The sequence below is a fragment of the Poecile atricapillus genome, chromosome Z, assembly GCF_030490865.1.
Source record: "Poecile atricapillus isolate bPoeAtr1 chromosome Z, bPoeAtr1.hap1, whole genome shotgun sequence".
Lineage (NCBI taxonomy): Eukaryota > Metazoa > Chordata > Aves > Passeriformes > Paridae > Poecile > Poecile atricapillus.
Genome location: NC_081289.1, coordinates 100,969,711 through 100,989,895, shown reverse-complemented (window position 1 = coordinate 100,989,895; position 20,185 = coordinate 100,969,711). Strand labels below are relative to the sequence as shown.

Sequence of the window (20,185 nt, the reverse complement as noted above, 5' to 3'; positions counted from 1 at the left end):
TTTACCCACAGGTGCTGGGGCCTGGGCGTGCTGATTTAGGCATGTGATTTGCATCAGGGGATCAGGCCCTGCACCCCAGGATCCATCCAGCTGGTCAGCAAGTTGTTCTGCCAACGCAGCACAGTCCAAAGACAGGGAAAAGGGGTTGGCTCCTCATTTTCCATTAGCTGGAGGCCTGCTGCAGTCAATTTGCAAAGCAGAGGACTCCCACTACTGAGTAAGCAATGCCAGCCACCTCCAGGTCACAACCTTCAAGAGCAAGGATACACATTCTGGCTACAGAAGCACAGCCAGGAGGGAGAGCAATGCACAACCCATTTACAGGGGTATGCTGGCCTTTGTAAAGCATCCCTTTGCTGTCATGTTCCCCTGTGAAAACAATCAGCCATTGCCCATTGTATCCTCAGGCCACAGCTCTGCTCATCTCAGTAAGATCTTTAAGGGTTAATGGTTCCTCCTGCGTTCCCTGGACTGTGGCTGCTCAGATGCCTCATGTATACATATTTTTGTGTATGGCCTTGCAGAAGGTCTGGTCACACAGCTAAGAAAGGTGCACTTGAGCAACTGCCCACATAACCATGCACCCTTTGTCCTGTTTCATGTGCAGACACAGAATAGCTGTAATTCTCATATGTAATTTATTTTTAAGTACAGTGTATTGCTCTTTTCTGAAACTTTTTCCTTTTTCTTTCTTTTTTTTGACAACTTTCTGCATTGGCAGAGCATCTTGGGATTGAATTTATGGGTATGGACCAATCATTCCTTTTAGCCTGCAGATTCTAGACCCTGAGAGATAAACCCCTTTTTATTTTTTTTTTCCCCTCCACTTCCCCTTTTCAATTCCTAACCAATTTCATTATGCTTTAAAAGGGATCATACAGCTATAACAACAACCCTTGTCAAAGTGTTAGTGGAGACCAGTTCACTAAAATGATAATATTGATAGGATATTCCAGATTTAAGGAGTTCTAGGAATTACTGAAGTGATCAGAACGTAGTGTACATTCCTTTTTCTGCTATATAATTTTGACGAGTTTTGATATCTGCTTTTGGTGAGTTTTTCTCAGGTTGCCAGGTTTTGGAAACACTGTAAGTGTTAAGCAAAATGTCTAACTAGTGTATTAAAAGAGAGAAACTGTTATGGCCACTTAAAATTCTGCAAATTTGCAGTGTTGAGCTCTGATTTTCAAGTAAAGTTTTATGTCTAAACCCACATCTAGGTGGTTACACATCATGTGTAAATCAGTACATATCTGTAAATGATATGCATATATGCATTCCTTTCCAGGTCTGTGAATTTGAAGTGGACTGAAAGTTATTTAGGAATTTAAGTAGAAGTTTACAGCTAGAGTCTAGATTCTCAAATCAGCAAATATATTCAATATTTCTAAAACTAAACTCAACAAGAACATTGGCAATGGGTACCATTTTCACACTTTAGCTTTAAATATAATAGAAATAGATCTTTTAAATCTTATTCATTAATAGACTGTACTTATCTGACTAGCTATTTGTATTCAGCAGTACAAATAATGCATTTCTTGACCAGGCTAACTTGAAATTCAGGTCAATTTTAGTTTGGTATATCCTATAATTATTGATAATTTTTTATTTTTTTTTTAAAAAAAGCAGATGGTGAGGCAGTTTTAGTTCATGTTCTTATTAAAAATGCCCCTACAAAATGTCATTAGCTTAAGCTGTGAACTGTGGAAAACCAATTACAAGCCCAAATTTTAAAAAATCACTCACAACCCATCTTATTTTTCTTTTTATTATTATCCTAAGTTAGCATTCATTCCCACTAATACATATTAGATTATAGTGTAAGATATGTAGCTACATTAACGTATGAGGGGTTAAATTAAAATCCTTTTAAAAACTGACATGCAAATTTTGCTTTATATATGAAATTGCATCAGCAGATCAACTTCTTGGAATTAAATTATTTAAAAAATCTCCAGGGATCTGTAAGAAAAGCTTTAAAACAGAGAAAATTTAAGACCTCATATATCATCAGTTATGTATAAATTAGAGTGATGTGAAATTAATTACATATTTGAAAGGCTGCCTATGTAATACCTTAAGTCTTACGCTGATTTGATTTGCCTAGCATTCTGTAGCGTAAAAAAATTATTCAAATTATTTTCACTACTTAACAGGCTAAAATCTTTCCTAAATTCTCACTGCACATACAATTCTTTAGACTTTCCTGCAAGGCTGCTTTTCATTTTTTCCAAGGTCGTTCAATGAGCATCAGTGTTATTTAGTTGGGTGTCAGTAACTGACTCCATAAACTTTAACACTGGTCAGAGACAGAAGGCTGTTTTGGGGCAAGATGTAGTATAACCACAAGTGCCCCACAGGAGTTCTTCTTGGCCTTAAACAGAGAATCCAAGGCTTGTCTTTGAGGTACCATGCCATCTGCCGAGTCTTGACCAGAATCCCAGTCCTGTTCCAGCTGTCAGCAATCCTGTCACCCACACTGGCCCCTGCAGAACACCAGGGCACCCCCCATTTAGCCCCGGCTGTCCCCTGTTAGCGAGGAGCACAGCCAGATTTACGTGAGAGCTTGATGGTTTGCTGGCATGGTGCATGTGCTTTCCTAGGCAGAGCTTGCCCCCAGAGTTTGAGGGAGGGCATGGCAGCACCACCGTTCATGCACCATGTCAAGCTGCATTGTTCTTAGGGCCTCATTTCTAAGGGCACAAAAGGGAACTAAGGCTATGAAAGCAGATCCAGGAATTTAATTTTCCATGCCCATCAATATCTGTAGTCCAAGCAGACTTGCTGGTGCTAGGAGCATTGCTCAGGGCTGCACCCATAGCCCTGCTCCCTCTCTGCATCCCCCATCCCCTGCACTGAGTGAGCACCCAGAAAAGTCCCACATATAAGCAACAAGCCTCAGGCAACTGGCAAACCCAGTCAGGTCATCACCAGTCAGCTGCCCAGCACATTTGCAACAGCGTCAGCCAGAAGCAAACCTCCTGGAGTCAGTGCAATTTTTCCTTCAGTATAAAAACTGAGCAGAGTGTCCACTGTTAGTCTACTATTTCTTCTCCCTTGCCCTCCAAAAAAAAAGAGGTTAATATGTCATTATTCATTTTGCTTTCATAAGCTAACAGCTGACAGCATGACAATGAAAAATAATAATAATTCAAAGCATTTCCAATTAGCCCCTAAATTGCTTAGCACAATTCTCCTGTTTCCTGTGACATCCTCGTAATACACCATTTCCATGGCTAACTAATCAGCGCTTTCAGAAGGGGCAAAAAAGGGAAGGGCATCCAGTGCCACTAACTAGCCTAGGTGAGGAGTTATGCTGTATGAGAAATCCCTTCACACTCTGCTTCAATCTTTTTTTTTCTCCCCAAGCATTTCTTCTCTCTGTTTTTTTCCAGTTCCAAGCATGCTGTGCCAGGCCTGTAGTTGACTTCTCTACCCTTTTTTCCTGTCTTTCCTTATATTTTACCTTCCTCTTTTTCTTTGTCATAGTTTGGTTCAGTTGGAGTTTCAGCCCTTTCTTCCTTCCCTTTTTTGACTTTCTGTTCTTGGAGTTATATTTATTTTTCTTTAATACATTTTTGCAGCATCCTAGTTTTACCACACTCACTTCTCTCCCCTCCCCCCATCTTTGTTAATAATTAGTGCTATTAATTTTGTCTGACAGTGCTCATGACGTGTTTGCTGGTGTTTGATTTACAGTGGGTTTGGCTTGTAAGACAAACTTGTTCCATGGTGTGGTGCATTGTATCAGAGAAATTAAGATTTATTTTTGCTTTTTGGTTTGTTGCATGGAGTTTTTGCCACTTGCCCACAGCAACTTTAAAACAAAACTAGACAAGCTCAGGAAAAATACTGTAGGGAAGTCTGCTCCTTGTTCAGTAAGGAGTATTTTCTCCTGAACTGGTGTGTTATTTATGACAGCAGATCATTTGGACAGAGACATATGGCGCATGTGAGAGGCCATTGTGCACCTTTGTACGAGTCAGATGTAAGCCCCTTTGAGCAGGAATAATGCTGGCTTTACCTTCTATCCCAAAGGTAGTGCAAAACTGTGCAGCTCACATTCATTCATTTATTTTTTATCACCTGCTGGTGTTCTGACTGTGATCGATATTGCAGATCACTATTGGTCTGTCTGCTTAGTCAAAAATAAGGCTTGAGTAAAGCTAGACATCTATTTTTGTCCTAACAGCAGGAACACAAATCTGTAAAGCGTCAACACAGAATGCACCTCTGTTTCGGAGCTCCTTACGTAACATTTCCCCAGCAGAGCACTCAGCAATGCTCTCTGCCAAGCTTGAGCAAGGCTAGAAAGCATCAGTAGCTCCAGCCCAAACATTAGCAGTGCTACTAACACCTTTATAAAAGCGAAATAGCTCCAATGGATGAGATCTGTAACAAGTTGTTGTCACTGAGCAAGCTGCCACCCTAGATAGAGAGTTCCTTCGTTGGTCACAAAGGGATACAAGTTGGAACTCCCCATTTCTCTCACACAAAGCACTGCTGATTGTTGATATTGCTGTGTTTTAGGAGGAGCACTGGAGTCTGAACTTTATGACCAGAGCTCAAAACCTGTCTTCATTTCCATTGGTGATATAATTACAAGCCAAGCTCATGTCTCAAATGTAGAAGAGTATTTTGAAATTTCTCCTGTAAAGACAGCTGAGAGATAAATTGACATGGGACCAGGGGGATATTGGATATGAAAACAATCCAAAAAAGAAAATAAATTAAAAAAAAATTCTCATAAGACCTGTAAAAATGGCTTTCATTCCAGCTGTCTTTGCAAAACCTTCAAAGCATTTGCAAATTCATGTTATTACCTTACCACACTGCATTTTTATTTCCAGCAAATGCTGTGTTTGTCAACTGTGAAGTTGTTTCTTAGATATTATTCTTGTTGCCTAAAAAAAAAAAAAAAAAGAAAAAAAAAAAGTTGACTTTTGACTGTAATTCTGGAATTGTTCTCATCCCCGGTATTGTGATAATTGTCCTCATCGCCCAGTATTGTGGTCTAGTCCTGTTCTCCTCGCAGTCGATAATGAGTCTGCCTGAAGTATGGTGGCTGTGTCTCGGTGTGGCTGTGTGCATCTGTGCAGTGGTTTGTAGCATGACAACTGTTGACTGTGTGCTCCTTGCCTAGCCATCCTCCATGTTGTGACTTTCTCTGTTTTTGTCCCTTTCTAGAAGCTGAGGAACTGTACCAGAAACGGGTGCTGACCATAACTGGCATTTGCATTGCTCTTCTAGTAGTTGGCATCATGTGTGTGGTGGCCTACTGCAAAACCAAGTAAAATTTTCTCTTCTATTTCGTACCTGTGGTTGTTGGTCAGGGCCTTCCCAGTTGACTGTAGCTTCTCTAAGGGCCTAAGGTTGTATCTGGGTTTCTCTAGAGGTGAGCTTAAGAAACAAGCTTGTGACCAGGGTACTCTGGTTCAAGCCAGATGGATGCGGGTCTCCATGTCCACCAGCAGTGCAAAATTAAGAAAGGTATCTGAAAGGTTTCTCAATCTTCAAATGTAATTTGCAAATTTTTGTCTTCTTTTTGTTTGCTTTCTTTTCTATCACCCATTTCAGCTGTTTTCCTCAGCTGAAAATGAACAAACTCCAACACTGAAATCATGATGCTTTCCAGCAGTAAATTTTATATATAAGCCTAATTTGTTTGTACTTGAGTCACAATTAATGATGCTGCTATGCAGCAAAGGCCAAAAAATTGGACAGAAAAGTGCTCTCAATGCAAAAATGGACATTCTGTGAGTCTCTAAATTACTGGGGTGACTCTCAAACATGCATGAGGCACTCTGGACCATAAATTACACAGAACATCAGCAGAATTTCTGCTGCCAAAACTTCTGGCTGTCCATATAAATCTCCCCACCAAAACACAGAAAACCCTTATCATAAATATTCCACATTTGTATAAACCTGATTTACTGTTTCAGGGCCTGATTGGCAGTTGGAGTGTTGGTTTTTGCTGTAAGCCCCACCAATAATGGATGTGTTAAAAGTGGGGGAGGAGTGAGATCAAATGTCCCTCTCAGTTAGAATCCAAACACATACACACAACTACTCCCACAGTGGTCAGTAGGGAGCAACTGAAACAGTCACAAAAAATCAGATCAATTATTGCTTTTAGAAATCACATCCCCATGTATTTCAACAAACATAGTCAGGATCTGCAGGTTTTCTGCAGAATCCATCAGGGGTTTTTGCCCCAGACATCAGAAATCACTGTGAACCAAAAGTTAAATGTTTTCAAAAACAGTTGATGAGAATGCCATGTCAGGGCATGGGCCTCCAAACACAGCAATAATGCCAGACTGGTATCTGTGAGGTGATTTTCATATGCTCTTTTCTCTGAATAGCGGAAAACTCAGAAACAAGGAGAAATCTTGGAATGGTGTTAGGAGAACAACCAATGTAATAGCTTTGATTTTGTGGATTTCCTTGCAAGAAATACTGCTGATATATTGCCAAGGCAATATCTTCAGTCACTGAGTCTTAATTCAGAGGTACTTTATTTGCAAATCATTTACATGAAGATACAAGCTTCTTAAGTACCCACTAGCTTTCCCTTTATTCTTTCGTGTCAGTTTTGTGGAGTCATTTCTTTTTTTAGTTAGTGTCCTTTTACTACAGGATTAACAACACAGATCAAAGCATGCAAATTCACATACATTGGTCACTGAAGGTGGGAAGTAATGCAGTTTTCTAGGGATGGAATCCTGGGTTACATGTGCCAGGATTTCAGTCCTGTAGATGACAAACTCAAACTCCTTCTAGAACTCGCTTTCTCTACTGTGCTAAGGAATTCCGATTGTTCTCAGCTCCCAAGGTCTCCAGAGCCTCATGAAGGGGAGCTGTGAAATCAAGTTAAAAACTTGCTTGAGTGCTGCTTCTGAGCCCAGCAGGTCTTTGAGTAGCTCAAATGTCTCCTGACACAGTGCTCTCTATATACCTGAACTGCTTATATGTCCTAAGATGATATAGTTATAATATCATCTTAGGTTATAATCTTAGTGTAAAGCTGAGCCTGGTTATCATCAAAGCATAAAGGCCACATGAACTACAGACTGTATCCTTCTGAGACAGGAGCATTTCCAAGACAGAGGTATCTGCCTAGGCCAGTCATGTGATGTGATACAAGTTAAGCATTTTCCACTATCCAGGCACATACACACAGAGAAAATATGTAAAATGCTGTGTGTCAAGTCATGTTTCCATTGTCTTTAAGCTTTCATGACTATCAGGCTTCAACACATATATTGCCCTCCCTCACTCCTCCGTTTTTTGCAAAGCTTGGAATAGTACCCTTGAGTTCAAAACAGGATTGAAAATAGTTATCTTACACTGCCCTACCCTGCCATGACTATCTGCACTTCTGCATATGGCTTAGCATGTATTTTAGTTTTTGCCACAGCCAAAGTCATATGCATTCCAGAGTGCGTTTGAGCCTGCATCCTCCCTTCACTGCCCTGGATTATGTGACAGTACGGTGGAAGTTCTCCAGTGTAATGGGAGAAAATGGGGTATTATTTATAAATTAAGTCTGAAATTGAATAGCCCTTTCTCTGGTTATTTATTTTGGTGTTTTAATTAGTGTGTTCTGCATAGACAGGTTTTACTATGCTGTAAGTTTTACTGCTGACACTTTGTAATGATCTTCTGAAAAGTTCTTCTGAGGAGAGCTGGAAGGATTATAGAATCACAGAATCATTTAGGTTGGAAAAGACCTTTGAGATTGCACCCAGCCTTTGACTGACCACCATCTTATCAACTAGACCGTGGCACTAAGTGTCATGACCGGTCATTTCTTGAACACCGCCAGGAAGGGTGACTTCACCACTCCTCTGGGAAGTCCATTCCAATGCTTAATAACCCTTTACATGAAGAAATTCCTCCTGATGTCCAACCTGAACCTCTCCTGGCACAGCTTGAGCCATTTCTTCTTGTCCTGTTGATACTTGTCTGGGAGAAGAGGCTGACCCTCACCTGGTTACAGCCTCTTTTCAGGCAGCTGTAGAGTTATGAGGTAACCCTGAGCCTCCTTTTCTCCAGGCTGAACAGACCCAGCTCCCACAGCCACTCCTCCTAGGACTTATATGTTGTTAGTAAGTGGGAAACAGCAGCTAAGGACAGGAAACAGTAGAAGCATCAAAGTCAGAGATCATGTCATTAGTACATGGATAGTTCTACTAAATGCATTAGCAGCCATGGCATCCACCTGGTAATCATTAGGCTTCAGAGCAAATCAGATGTTGCTGAAACAAAACCTTCCAGAGCTTCCAGAAAGTCTGCAGGCTCAGGCCTATCCCATATACTCTCACTTTGGATTTCTAAGGTTTCCTCTGCAGTCTTCTTTAACACATTTATATATTTGAAGTACACTGTTGAGGCAGGGGATGAATCCACCAAAAAAAAATCTGTAACTGCCACATCACAAAGACCATGTTACAGTGTCTGCAAGCAAGCCCTGAGACACAGACACTTCGGCTCCCTGTGGTGAATGAAGAGACATAACTCAATGGGCTGTCAGAAACTTTGCCTTGGCCCATGTGAGGGTGTCAAGGTGTCTGGGTTAAAATCTCACCCCCCTCCCTCCTGAGTGCAGAAAAGAGCTACTCCCAAGACAGAGCATTGCTTAGAAAAGACTTCCCTTTTCCTCTCATTTATTCCTGTCCCCCTGTGTCCTGCTGACTCCTGGAAGGGATCCCAAATATCTTTCCCCCTATGCAGGTCCCCACAGCTCCAGCTGCAATTAGACCTGTGGTTTTCAGAGTTACTCTAAGCTCTAGCAGCAGTGGAGAAAACACTGGTAAAAAAAAATGATGCTATATTATTATCACCAACATCAATGTGCTGAAAGGTGCAGCTGCTCTCCTTTTGTCTGTTAAAATTGTTTCCGTGTTTCGTGCACAGGAAGCAGAGGAAAAAGTTGCACGACCGGCTTCGGCAGAGCCTGCGCTCAGAAAGGAACAACGTGATGAACATGGCCAATGGGCCACACCACCCCAACCCACCGCCGGATAACGTCCAGCTCGTGAATGTACGTTTCACTGCACGTGCTTCAGCCTAGGCTGCCAGTGCCACAGGAAAGCTCACCCCACAGCTTTTAAACTGCTACAGGCTGGTGACTGATTTCTCTTGGCTTTCCCCACACAGAAAAAAAATGCTATCGCAGACTGCTGCCGTCTTATCCATCAGAGAATAGTATTTTTGGTGTATCTGATGGTAATGGGAGGTTGCTTTTTCACATGTCTGTCTATTGGGACTTTCCATTCCCTTGTTAAATACATTTTTATGGCTTGATTGGGATGCAGACCTTTACTACCTTCCTCATTTGTCTCCTCCTATTTTGAGTCTAGATGGGCTATGTACACAGAGGTCTACATGAATGTACTCAAGTGTGTCAGTATGGTTTCTACATATATTTAAGTGACAAAATTTGTGCTTTGAGACATATAAAAGGCTGAAATCTGGGAAGGAGGGGTTGGGAATTATGTCTACAAATGTGCTGTGAATTACAGTTTGCAAACCTGAGGTTTTTCTGGGTTTTTTCAGCAGTACGTTTCGAAAAATGTAATCTCCAGTGAGCACGTCATCGAGCGAGAAACAGAGACCTCGTTTTCTACAAGCCATTACACCTCAACAACACATCACTCTGTGACGGTCACCCAGACCCCTAGCCACAGGTACTGGATGGGGAAGGCAAATAGCAGCAGTAATATCTGATCTGTTGCTGTTGCAAAACCAAAAAGATACATAAAACAACAAACCAGGGAAGAAGATCTGTGCTCTCTTCATAGTGTTTTCATTTTAAGTCTAACAATATTTGATGCCATATCACCCAACTAATTATCTTCCCAGGAATTTACAAAGACCTTTATTATCCAAGTGGCATTCCAATAGAGTCGCCGTGAATTTTAGCATATGCAAATTGCTAAATCAGTGACAGTTCTGATGATTGGGAAGCCCTCCTTCCCTCGCCTTTTATCCATACATGCAAAATCACCTTGATGCCTGTGGATTCGTACAATATGCTAAACTCTGAAGCTCCAGTTAGCAACCCAAAGGTTATGCAGCAGATCCTGAGTGGCAACAGAGCTTCTCTTTTCCCTGGCTAAACTTCTGCTCATACACATTTGCCACCAAAGCCCACTCTCACTCTCTCCCTTTCTCTTTTCCTGGTTGCTGCTCTCCAGCTGGAGTAATGGCCACACTGAAAGCATCCTCTCTGAAAGCCACTCGGTGCTCATCAGCTCCTCCATGGAGAACAGCAGGCACGCCAGCCCAGCAGGGCCCCGCGGCCGTCTCAACGGCATCGGTGGGCCACGGGAAGGCAACAGCTTCCTCCGGCATGCGAGAGAGACCCCCGATTCCTACCGAGACTCTCCTCACAGTGAAAGGTAGGACACACCACCTCATTGCTCTCAGGTGGCAAGACCTGGTGTTTTCCCAGATGGTTTCAAAGCTTGGGAGCACAGGAGAAAATACAACAGTGCAAGTGTTCACGTAGGGCATACATCTCCTTATTCATAAAGGTGGAGAGCTCAGTAGTAGTTTAAAGTCCACCAAAAGCATTTCTTCCCTTTTTGCCTCTGCTGGATTTAGTCCTATTAGCCAGCAGTTCACACTTGGAAAAGCTCCATTGGAGTAACTAGTCAGAAATTTCCACTGTAAACTATAAACAGAACTTTGCCTATTTACCAATTTCTTAGAAGATGTGAGAAAACTGAGAGATTTTTGGGAGAAAGTAATGTATTGGTCTACAGGAGGAGGGCACTAAGGACTCCTAAGAAGTATATAAATTGTGCCGCCACCTAACTTCTGGAACATTCCAGCTCCTAAACCCTTTAAAAACTCCCCTTAACCCTTTATTAAATAAAAGCAAGGAACACAAAGTGCAAGCCAGAGGGACTCAGGCCATTATTAAATCAGGAACATTTATAAATAAAGCTGACCAGGAGTTTTCCAACCACGTAATTTTTTTCTCTGAAAAGGCTGGTTCATCAGTTCCTGAGATCTGCCTAGAAGTACATCAGTTGCCAAAAAACTTCTACTGAAAAAGTCCTTCACAGGTTTAGGCTAGAATTTTACTTCAAGATGGCCCCAGAATAGCAAAAGAAAGATTGAGAAGAAGCAAGACGTTTAAAAAGATCTTTCCTCCCAGGAATCCTAGGCAGAAGAAAAGGAAAACAAAAGGTTATGGACCAGTTATCCGAGCACTTTGAAATCACAAGGAATTTGGCCTTGTGGAGTGTCCATGATGCCAGAAATGCAACCAGGCAATCCCCAAGGAGTATGAGTTGTGTAGGAGACAAATCATGGTTTTCAGAAAAATGATTGTGCAAGTACAGCAAACACCATTTCTGCTGTACTCCCTCTGCCACACCAACAACTGCTAAGCAGCAGGAAGAGGGCCCACTGAGGAAGGACCCTGAGTGTAGTACCACTAAGGATAATAAACTAGCCTTCTCATTAAAAATTATGTGTTATTTACCATGGAATTTAATTTGAAGATACGTGGCTCACATGACATAAACAGCCATGGCTCCAATCCAGCAGAGCACTTTGACAAGATTATCTTTTAATCGTGCAAGTAGGCCCACTGAAATCAGCAAGATTACTCACATGGGTAGAGCTCAGCATGTGCTTAAGTGCTTTGCTGGATCAGGACCTGTAACAGTAAATACCATGTTGTCTCCTGCCTGGGAACCGAGCAGGATGCACGGCCACACGCCTGCCAATGGTGAGTATTACAGTTTAGTATATTTGGGCATCTGCATGTGAGAAATTAAGACCATTCTTGCTGTCTGCCTGCATTGCATGGGACACCCAAAGCATCATTCTAATACAAACTGTTTAGATTTAACTGGGGGGAGGGGGAAGGGGATGAGGAGAGGGGAGAGCGTATTCCTTTTTGTTTCTCTGAGAAGAAAGAAGGCACTTCATCAATTATTGTGTCTCTTGAAGGTTGTATTATAGGTCAGAAGCAGCAAAACTTCTGTAATAATTCATCAGGCATTGACAGCCTAGCCTGTGCCTGAAGCAATCACAAATTTGGAACATCGGAGATGATAGTTCCCTGGGCATTAATTGCAGGCCTCATCTATTTTTAGCAAGCAGGAAATACATGGCCAATTGTTCCTTGTGTGTACATAAGGGAGAAAGTGAGAGTTATTTGGAGCTAAAAATTACTCAGAAACATAAAGGAATGTAGGAGCTGACAAATTACTTCCTGAAGCCATCAAATATTGCTGTACTGTGAATTGTTAGACCAAGGCTGTACTCGCTCAATTTTCAAATTAAATTGAGCAGACATTACAAGGGGTTCTTTTGCGTTACCTCATCCATTTGCTGGATCCCACGCCCTGCCACCTGTGTGCACAAGCAGAGGGCACAAGCAGTTTTATCTTGGATGTCCTTAGCTGTCTTACAGGAGAGAAGATCAAAAAACACTGTCTCTGCACAAAAGGCTGGACTATATGATGAAGCTGGCAGCGTATAACTAGTTAATGTGTGCTGGATGGCCATGGGTACGCTCTGATCTCCTTTCACTGAGCCAGCATTGTTGGCCATGAAGCTGGATAAATCAATCAGCTTTTAACCTTCCTTTCAGGGTGGGCTAGAGCTGCACGAGTTCAGCTCCTTAGCCTCAGATTGCAGACAGCAGCTAGTTAGCGCTGCCCTGTTAGGGTGTGGGGGAACAGTCCAGAAATGTGTGAATGCACAACACTCCAGTATGAGTAACTTGACACTGCTGGAAGCCTGCACAGTACACTGAACACATTTAACTGTGCGTTAACAGAACCAGTTTAGCTAAAATCCAGTGTGTCATAAAGACGTTTATCTGACAGTGTACCAGCTGGGAAAGTAGAAAGGCCTTGGTTTTTCAGACAGTGCCTATTAAAAATGTGAAAGGGATTAAAAGCTCACTCATGGGAGGAGGAAAAATTACTTAATTCATCCAATGCACAGACCTATTCATTGCCCTTTACTCAACCAACTTGATTAATTCCCATGCATAACTCCAGGTTTCTCTTGCTCCTCAGTTCATGTAAATCAATGTGCAATCAATGCACCTCTAGTGAAATCAATTTATGCTACTGCATGTCTATCCAGAATCTGTCCCATTTTCTCCTTTTTCCCATAACTCCATTTTTATCAAGTGTAATATATGCAACTGAGTCATAGATTGGAAAAGAAAGCTGGATTCAGGATTATTTTGATAATTTTAGGCTCAGGTAAATAAGCCATTAGTGGAAAACTAAACAGTTTTACATCAATCATAGCCATATAGCTTTTCTCAATGGGCCTGTGATGAAGCTTAGAATTATTTTAACTTTAGACACAGATGAAATTCAGGCAGGTGAATTTAGAATAAGAATAAAAGTAAAGCCAGACCCATGCAAAGTGTCATGCTGGGCACCGTGCTTTTGATCAAGTGGTTTTAGGCAGATCCTCACCTGGCATGAATCCACATGACCTCATAGCATGTCTACTGATTAAAACTAGTTGAGAGCTTCATGGTTTTTTTTCTGTTTCTTTGGGACAAACCCTGTAATGGCACCTGAGCTTCATTTTCAGAAATCACTTCTGACCACTACCCTTCCCACAGGAACAGGGACAAATTTTGCAGAGAAATCATGGGCACTAGGCCAGACAATCCTGTCTTTCAGCATTTGTTCCCATATGAGGACAAGTGATACTCTCTGCTTCTTTGCAGATAGATCTACCAGCCAGGGTAACTAGCACCCAAGGAATGGAGCAGGACAAAGCTGCTGGGATGGTGCTACAAATACTTCTCTGACTACCCTTGGTGATTAAAATTAGCAGAATCTGGCTCTAGATTTTATCAAAACATTACTTTCCTCCCTAGCCGAGACAGTTTGGTTGCCAGAAGAGGGTGAAGCCCCAAGAGGACTGTCCTTCAGTTCCCTTCCTTTCTTTCCCCCTGTCTGTTTGCATGTACCCCAGATTCTGGTCAAATCCTTCCAGAAGTGCAGCAGCTGTTTTCCTTTTGAGAAAATACTTGCAAATGCATTTTGTTTCTGGCAGCCTGTCTGTCTCTGAATCCCATTCCTGGATTCATTCCAGAAAGTTATTCTGGCAAAAAATTTACAGCATCTCTATGGCTGGGATCTGGGAGTTTTGCTACACTCCTCCTGCTTTCAAATGTTTTTGCCCAGAGTCCCAGAAGTCAGCAGTTTATAGGATTAATAGGAACAGGAAAGGTTCCTTAGTAGCCCTCTGTAAGGATGCTGGGGATTTTAAGGGATCCCTGCCATTTCTCTCCCAGTCTACATGAGCTGCTGTGTTCACAGGTCACTACTGCTCCTGTGCTCGCAACCTTTCCCCATCTCTTTTCTTCAGGTATGTCTCAGCTATGACCACACCAGCTCGCATGTCACCCGTTGATTTTCACACTCCAACTTCTCCCAAGTCCCGCCCCTCCACAATGTCACCACCGGCTTCCAGCTTGACCGTCTCCATCCCTTCAGTGGCAGTGAGTCCCTTCATAGAAGAGGAGAGACCCCTGCTCCTGGTGACTCCGCTGCAGCTGCATGAGAAGTATGACCACCACCTTCAGCAATTCAACTCCTTTCACCACAATGCCACCCATGAGAGCAACAGCCTGCCACCAAGTCCTCTGCGGATCGTGGAGGATGAGGAGTATGAGACCACGCAGGAGTACGAACCAGCACAGGAGCCTCCAAAGAAACTCACCAACAGCCGGAGGGTCAAAAGAACAAAGCCCAATAGCCACATTTCCAGCAGGATGGAAGTGGACTCTGACACAAGCTCTGAGAGCAGCAGCTCTGAGACCGAAACCGAAGATGAAAGAATAGGCGAGGATACACCATTCCTGAGCATACCGAACCCCGGGGCAACCAGTCTGGAGCCAGCCACTGCCTTCCGGCTGCCTGAAACCAGGACTAACCCAGCAAATCGCTTCTCCACACCAGAAGAGTTGCAAGCAAGGTTGTCCAGTGTGATAGCTAACCAAGACCCTATTGCTGTATAAAACATAAAACACATAGATTCACATGTAAAACTTTATTTTATATAATGAAGTATTCCACCTTTAAATTAAACGATTTATTTTATTTTAGCAATTCCGCTGATAGAAAACAGGAGAGGAAAAAAAAAACTTTTATAAATTAAATATACGTATGTACAAATGTGTTATGTGCCATATGTAGCAATTTTTTACAGTATTTCAAAAATGGGGAAAGATATCAATGGTGCCTTTATGTTATGTTAAGTTGAGAGCAAGTTTTGTACAGTTACAATGATGGCTATCCCATAGTATTTTGCGAAACCTTTTAGCCCTCAGTTGTCCTAGCTTTTTTGTGCACTGCATTATAATGACTGGATGTATGATTTGCAAGAATTGCAGAAGTCCCTCTGGTCGCTTGCTGTAGAGTCTCCAAATCAGAAAGCCCTGTAATGGCACTCCCACCCTACTCTGCCAGAAAAACACACATATACACACACACACAGAGTCAGAAAGAAAAAAAAAATCAAAAAAGATTAAAAAAGCTAAAAAAAATATGTTTCTTATATGAGAACTTTTATTTGCTTTCCGTATATGAGATGAGTTTTGTCTGCTCTCTGCCAGCCAAAAGGTTTGCTTCATTGAGCACTGGGATAATAGTAGATCCAACAGCATGCTACTATTAATTACAGCAGGATAACAAAAAACATACAAACAGACAAAAAAAAAAAAAAAAGCCAACCTGCATTAAATAATGTTACTTATAGAAAGAAAGTAATACTGTGATTTTAAACCAAATATATTATTAATCAGAGGTCAGCTTGTAATCACTAGGAGCTGCCATTTCATTATTTTCCAGATATTAATTGTTCTAGTTATCCCTTAGGAAATGGGTTTAAGTTAGCTGAGGCTTTGAACCCAATACTCTATCTAAACAAAAAAGAAAAAAAAAAAAAAAAGGAAAAAAAAAAAAAGAAAACATTTATATTAGTTTATGTTAATGGGGCAAATATAATAGATATCTGTAATCAAGCAAGGAAGAGATCTAGCTGGAAAACAAATGCCACTAATAAAAGTGCAATCAGTTTTCACCTCTATTTCTATAATGTTGATTTCCAGTACATGATTTATTCTATTGTTTCCCCTCAATTTTCTTCCCCTTTTTCTCTTCCTCAGAAAGAATCCTGACAAGCTTTTGGCAATACCTTGTTAGAATTGTTGTTGGAGTAAGGCTTTCTCTTGGACACAGAAAGGCCTTTCAGAGGAGAATTTGATTTGCTGGATGGTTAAAAAGTATAGGCACATAGGAAGAACAAAGCAGATGTATGGAGCTTATTTCCATTCAACTTTATAGACTCCGTTACTTGGGTTGAGAGAGGCAAGACTGATGCAGAGCCCATTTATGAAGGCAAGCACACCATGTGGGTTACAGCCCATGTGTGACTATTTGGTACCAGTGTTTATATAGCCGGTGGCAGCCTTGAAGTCACTGACTGGTAATGAACAAAGATGCTGTCAGTGCTGGAGCAGATGCATCCATCCAGACAGAAGCAAATGGCCTCTTTTGCACTGAATTCCTATCAGTTTAGTCAGGGTCACTCTGCCTCTTCTATACTTTTGATTTTTTGTTGTGTGTTCAGTTGGCACAGCATTGACTCAGGATTGATGTGGAAAACAAATGTTTTTCCTAGACTCTGGGGATTCTGAAAATGAGAACATATGTTTTACAGGTATTACTGAGCTCTAAATAAGAGCCCTGTCAAGAGAAAAAGAATTTCAGCCAAACTACACTCATCCTTTGGGCCACATTCTGGTCCTAGTTAAATGAAGAGAAATACATCAAGGAAAATTCGTGAGATGCAAACCTGAGGAACGAAAGTCCCAACTCAGTAAATTGTTCAAGCATATGCTTATGCTAATCCTAGCAAAAGTTACCTTCAGCATGTGCTAGACTCTCATTGACACCTCCAGCACATGCAAAAAGTTAAGCATGTGCCTTAGAGTTTTGCTGAACAAGTTGTCCTATTGATTTGAGACCTGAAAGCAAAGTATAGCAAAAAAAGCTCTTTGCCAGGATGACAAGAATCAGTGAGTTCCTCACTATATAAATAACCATATCACATTAGTAAGAACACAGGTGAGTCTACCTGAACACCAGATTCAGCAGAAAATGAACAAAAAAACCTTAGTATAGGAAAGAAAAGTTGTCCACTAGGATGTTAGTGGACGAAAGGCTAGGAAACTAGCACAGCGTTGGGCTATGTGGTGGCTGAAATGGCACTGCTTATTTGAGAAATCAATGGGAGATGGCAAATACGTGTTGTCTGGACTTAAGTCCCCTTTGCCATTTTTCCTTAGCTGGCATGTACTTGAACACACTTTGCCTTTGCAGACTGAAACAAAAGCTCTCTACAAATTCTAGACATCATACTCTCATTTTCATCCCTTTAGTCATGCCTTTTTATCTGCAATCCCATGCAGCAGAACTCTCCATCTCTCCAGTAACTCTGCAACTCAGAAATACAAAGGGCCAGTTGGGCTTTCCTATTGAAGGCAACAAGTTTCCAAAGGATTTTCATTGTTGAGTTTCTGTGGGCACTTGAACATCTGTCCTTTCAGGAAGGCCTCTGACACTGCAAAGGCCTTGCAGGACAGATAAAACATAAAAAGTATGGCAGAGAAAAAAGAGATTTGCCCCAAAGTCACCCATCTTAGTGGCAGAATAGAGATTATAACACAGGTTTTTGTAAATTCCTCCAGTATACGTCAACCACAAGGCCTCTCATTGAAGTATCTATAATAGCCCAGACAGACTAATCAGGATGGAAAGGGAACATCCGCTGACATTGAGTAGATTATTTGACTACTAACACTGTTATTATGGGGGGACAGTAAAAAATGAAGGAGCAATTCCATATTTGGGAGCTGTACATGTGAGATTTATTTAGTATAGGTCTAGGGAAAAATGTCATACCTCTTCTGTTGCAGTGCCTCAAAGTCACATTGCTGTGCGGTTCCTGCTATTCCTCCCCCTCGGAACATGCACAGTGTGTTATAGGGCAAGCATGAAATTAGGCTGGAGACTTGACATGGACCTAAGAACAAGAAAATACAATTGGGGATATGGCTGCCTAAGCCCTTAGATCTTTGTGAAGAACCCAGCCTTACAGCACAATTCATGCAATGATGAATTTGGGAATTGCCCTGGCTTGGCATGCACAGAAGCGGGAGGAGGACACAGACCCCCACTTGTGTTTATCACACTGTGAGGGTGTTTCACATCAGTCAGTTCCACACACAGAAGCTAGTGAGTCTACCTGGCCACAGGTGCTGCTGGCAGGCTGCAGCCAGTTCCTGCTGGCCAAGGGGCTGGAGGCTGAAGCAGCATGGAGCAGAGCCAGCAAGTGCCTATGGAAAAGGCCAGCTCCCCTGTTGGGGATATTTGCTTCATTACCCAGACCTTTGAGCTAGGCAGTCCCAACACCCTTGAGCCATCACTGTGTGATGCTTGCCAGTTCTTTGGCTGAAAGTCATGGCAAGAAGAAACATATTTAGAAGAGGGGGAGAAATATTCCAGTGGTGGCAGAGTTAAGATTGTACTGGTTTATTTCCATGTCATTTAGATTGAGCCATGAGTTTTTCCTGTGTATGTGTTTATATGCAGGAATTTTTCCAAGATAAAAAGCTTCTTTCTAGAGTGTATGACTAGATTATGTTGTGCACAACCTGGTACAGCCTGCCTATTTACAGGGTGTAAATCATTACAGCTCCATAGAAGTTCTCATGTAACAGAGAAAAGTCTACTCCCGCCTTTTGGCCCAGTTATTCCCTTCCTCACTTGAGCCACCCCAACACACCCAGGTTTAAGAGATCAATCACTGCCTTTATCAGGGAACAGGAAAGGGAAGCTCCTTCTTTCCAGTAGTCCAAAACAACAATGCTGCATCTCCCTGCTTCTCTCACACACATTGCAAGCAGTTTCCTGAGTATCCAGGATAGCAAACTGGTGTCTCCTCAAAGGACACACCTCTTAGCCTGTTGAGCACTTCTTGGCCCTGGAGTGTGGCTACTTACCATCACCTGGGACTTACTTCTAGTAAGAAACAAGAAAAGCACCTATGAAATGCTGCAGAGAAGGGCAGACAAAGAACATGGCCAATTATCATCATTTGTAATTCTCTATTCTATTGTAAATATGTCTTGTACATACATGGATGTTTTCATTATTTACTGTCTTTATGGATATTGTGTTAAATGAGACGCTCTTAGTTTATTATGTAACACTGTAAATAACATAACGTCCTTTATTATTTATGCATAGGCATCTAACACACAGAGAATGTTATCCTCATTATTTTAAGATATATGTCAAAAAGATGTTGCATTTTTCCTTTTGCTTTGAAAAAATTGTAATATATCCTCTTTTTCCCCTCTTTTCCTTTAAAAAAAATGAATGCTAATTTATTGTTCAGGAGAGAAAGGGGATGTAACTGAAAGGCAAACTGTTCAAAGAACATGCTATGGAAGCCACAAGCTACTGATAAACTAAAGAATTTATTACCCCAAATACAGCAATAAGTAATTGTTGATTTATTAAGGTTTTGTTATTCATTTTCAGTAAAAGAGGTGCTGGATTAAATTGTTTATGTGTGGTCCTGGCCCAGCTGCTCAGCAGACTGTGTCAGGTCACCAGCTACCATCTTTCTGTATCCAAACATTGTTGTAAAGGTCTTGTTCTGTTGTTGTGGACCACTGTTCCTTGAGATTTCTGACTCATCCCTGTGGGGGTCTCTGGCAGACACTCTTGCTCCTACATACAATTTTAGTTTCTCAAGTTAGAATTATTAGCTCTACCCTGACCATTACTACTTAAGATGGATGGGGTTTGGGGAGGGGGAGGAGTTGGGGGGGCAGAAATGACACGGTCTTGGGACTGTGGGAGGCTGCTCTACAAAAATGTCACCTCACTGCTCAGCAACAGTCAATAAAGCAAATCAGATACCAGGAACTCTTAGATGGCACCACCATGTCACTATATAAATTCATGATTTGTGCAGGTTGTAAATACAATGAGTGGTCCTGGTCTTCTTGTCTCAGGATAGAAATAGTATAGTGGGAAAGGGTTTAAGGGCAACTCGGGTGAATCTGGATGCCATGAGGTCTGGGGAGCACTGGGTAGGC

The 20,185-nt window shown here is 41.8% G+C and overlaps 1 protein-coding gene across 5 annotated transcripts in view; it reads left to right on the top strand.

The window, feature by feature from the left end:
• Positions 1-19,601, top strand: part of NRG1 (neuregulin 1) — a 176,566-nt gene extending 156,965 nt beyond the window's left edge. For 4 of the 5 annotated variants that reach the window (XM_058827560.1, XM_058827558.1, XM_058827559.1 and 1 more), the window contains 5 exons: positions 5,191-5,293; positions 8,926-9,052; positions 9,568-9,698; positions 10,209-10,412; positions 14,380-19,601. In XM_058827560.1, coding sequence (XP_058683543.1) covers positions 5,191-5,293; positions 8,926-9,052; positions 9,568-9,698; positions 10,209-10,412; positions 14,380-15,031 — 1,217 coding nt within the window. In that variant the 3' untranslated portion in view covers positions 15,032-19,601. Of the gene's footprint in view, positions 1-721; positions 746-5,190; positions 5,294-8,925; positions 9,053-9,567; positions 9,699-10,208; positions 10,413-14,379 lie in introns of all 5 variants that reach the window. The other variant, XM_058827557.1, reaches the window with a different exon arrangement.
• The last annotated feature ends 584 nt before the right edge of the window (positions 19,602-20,185 follow it).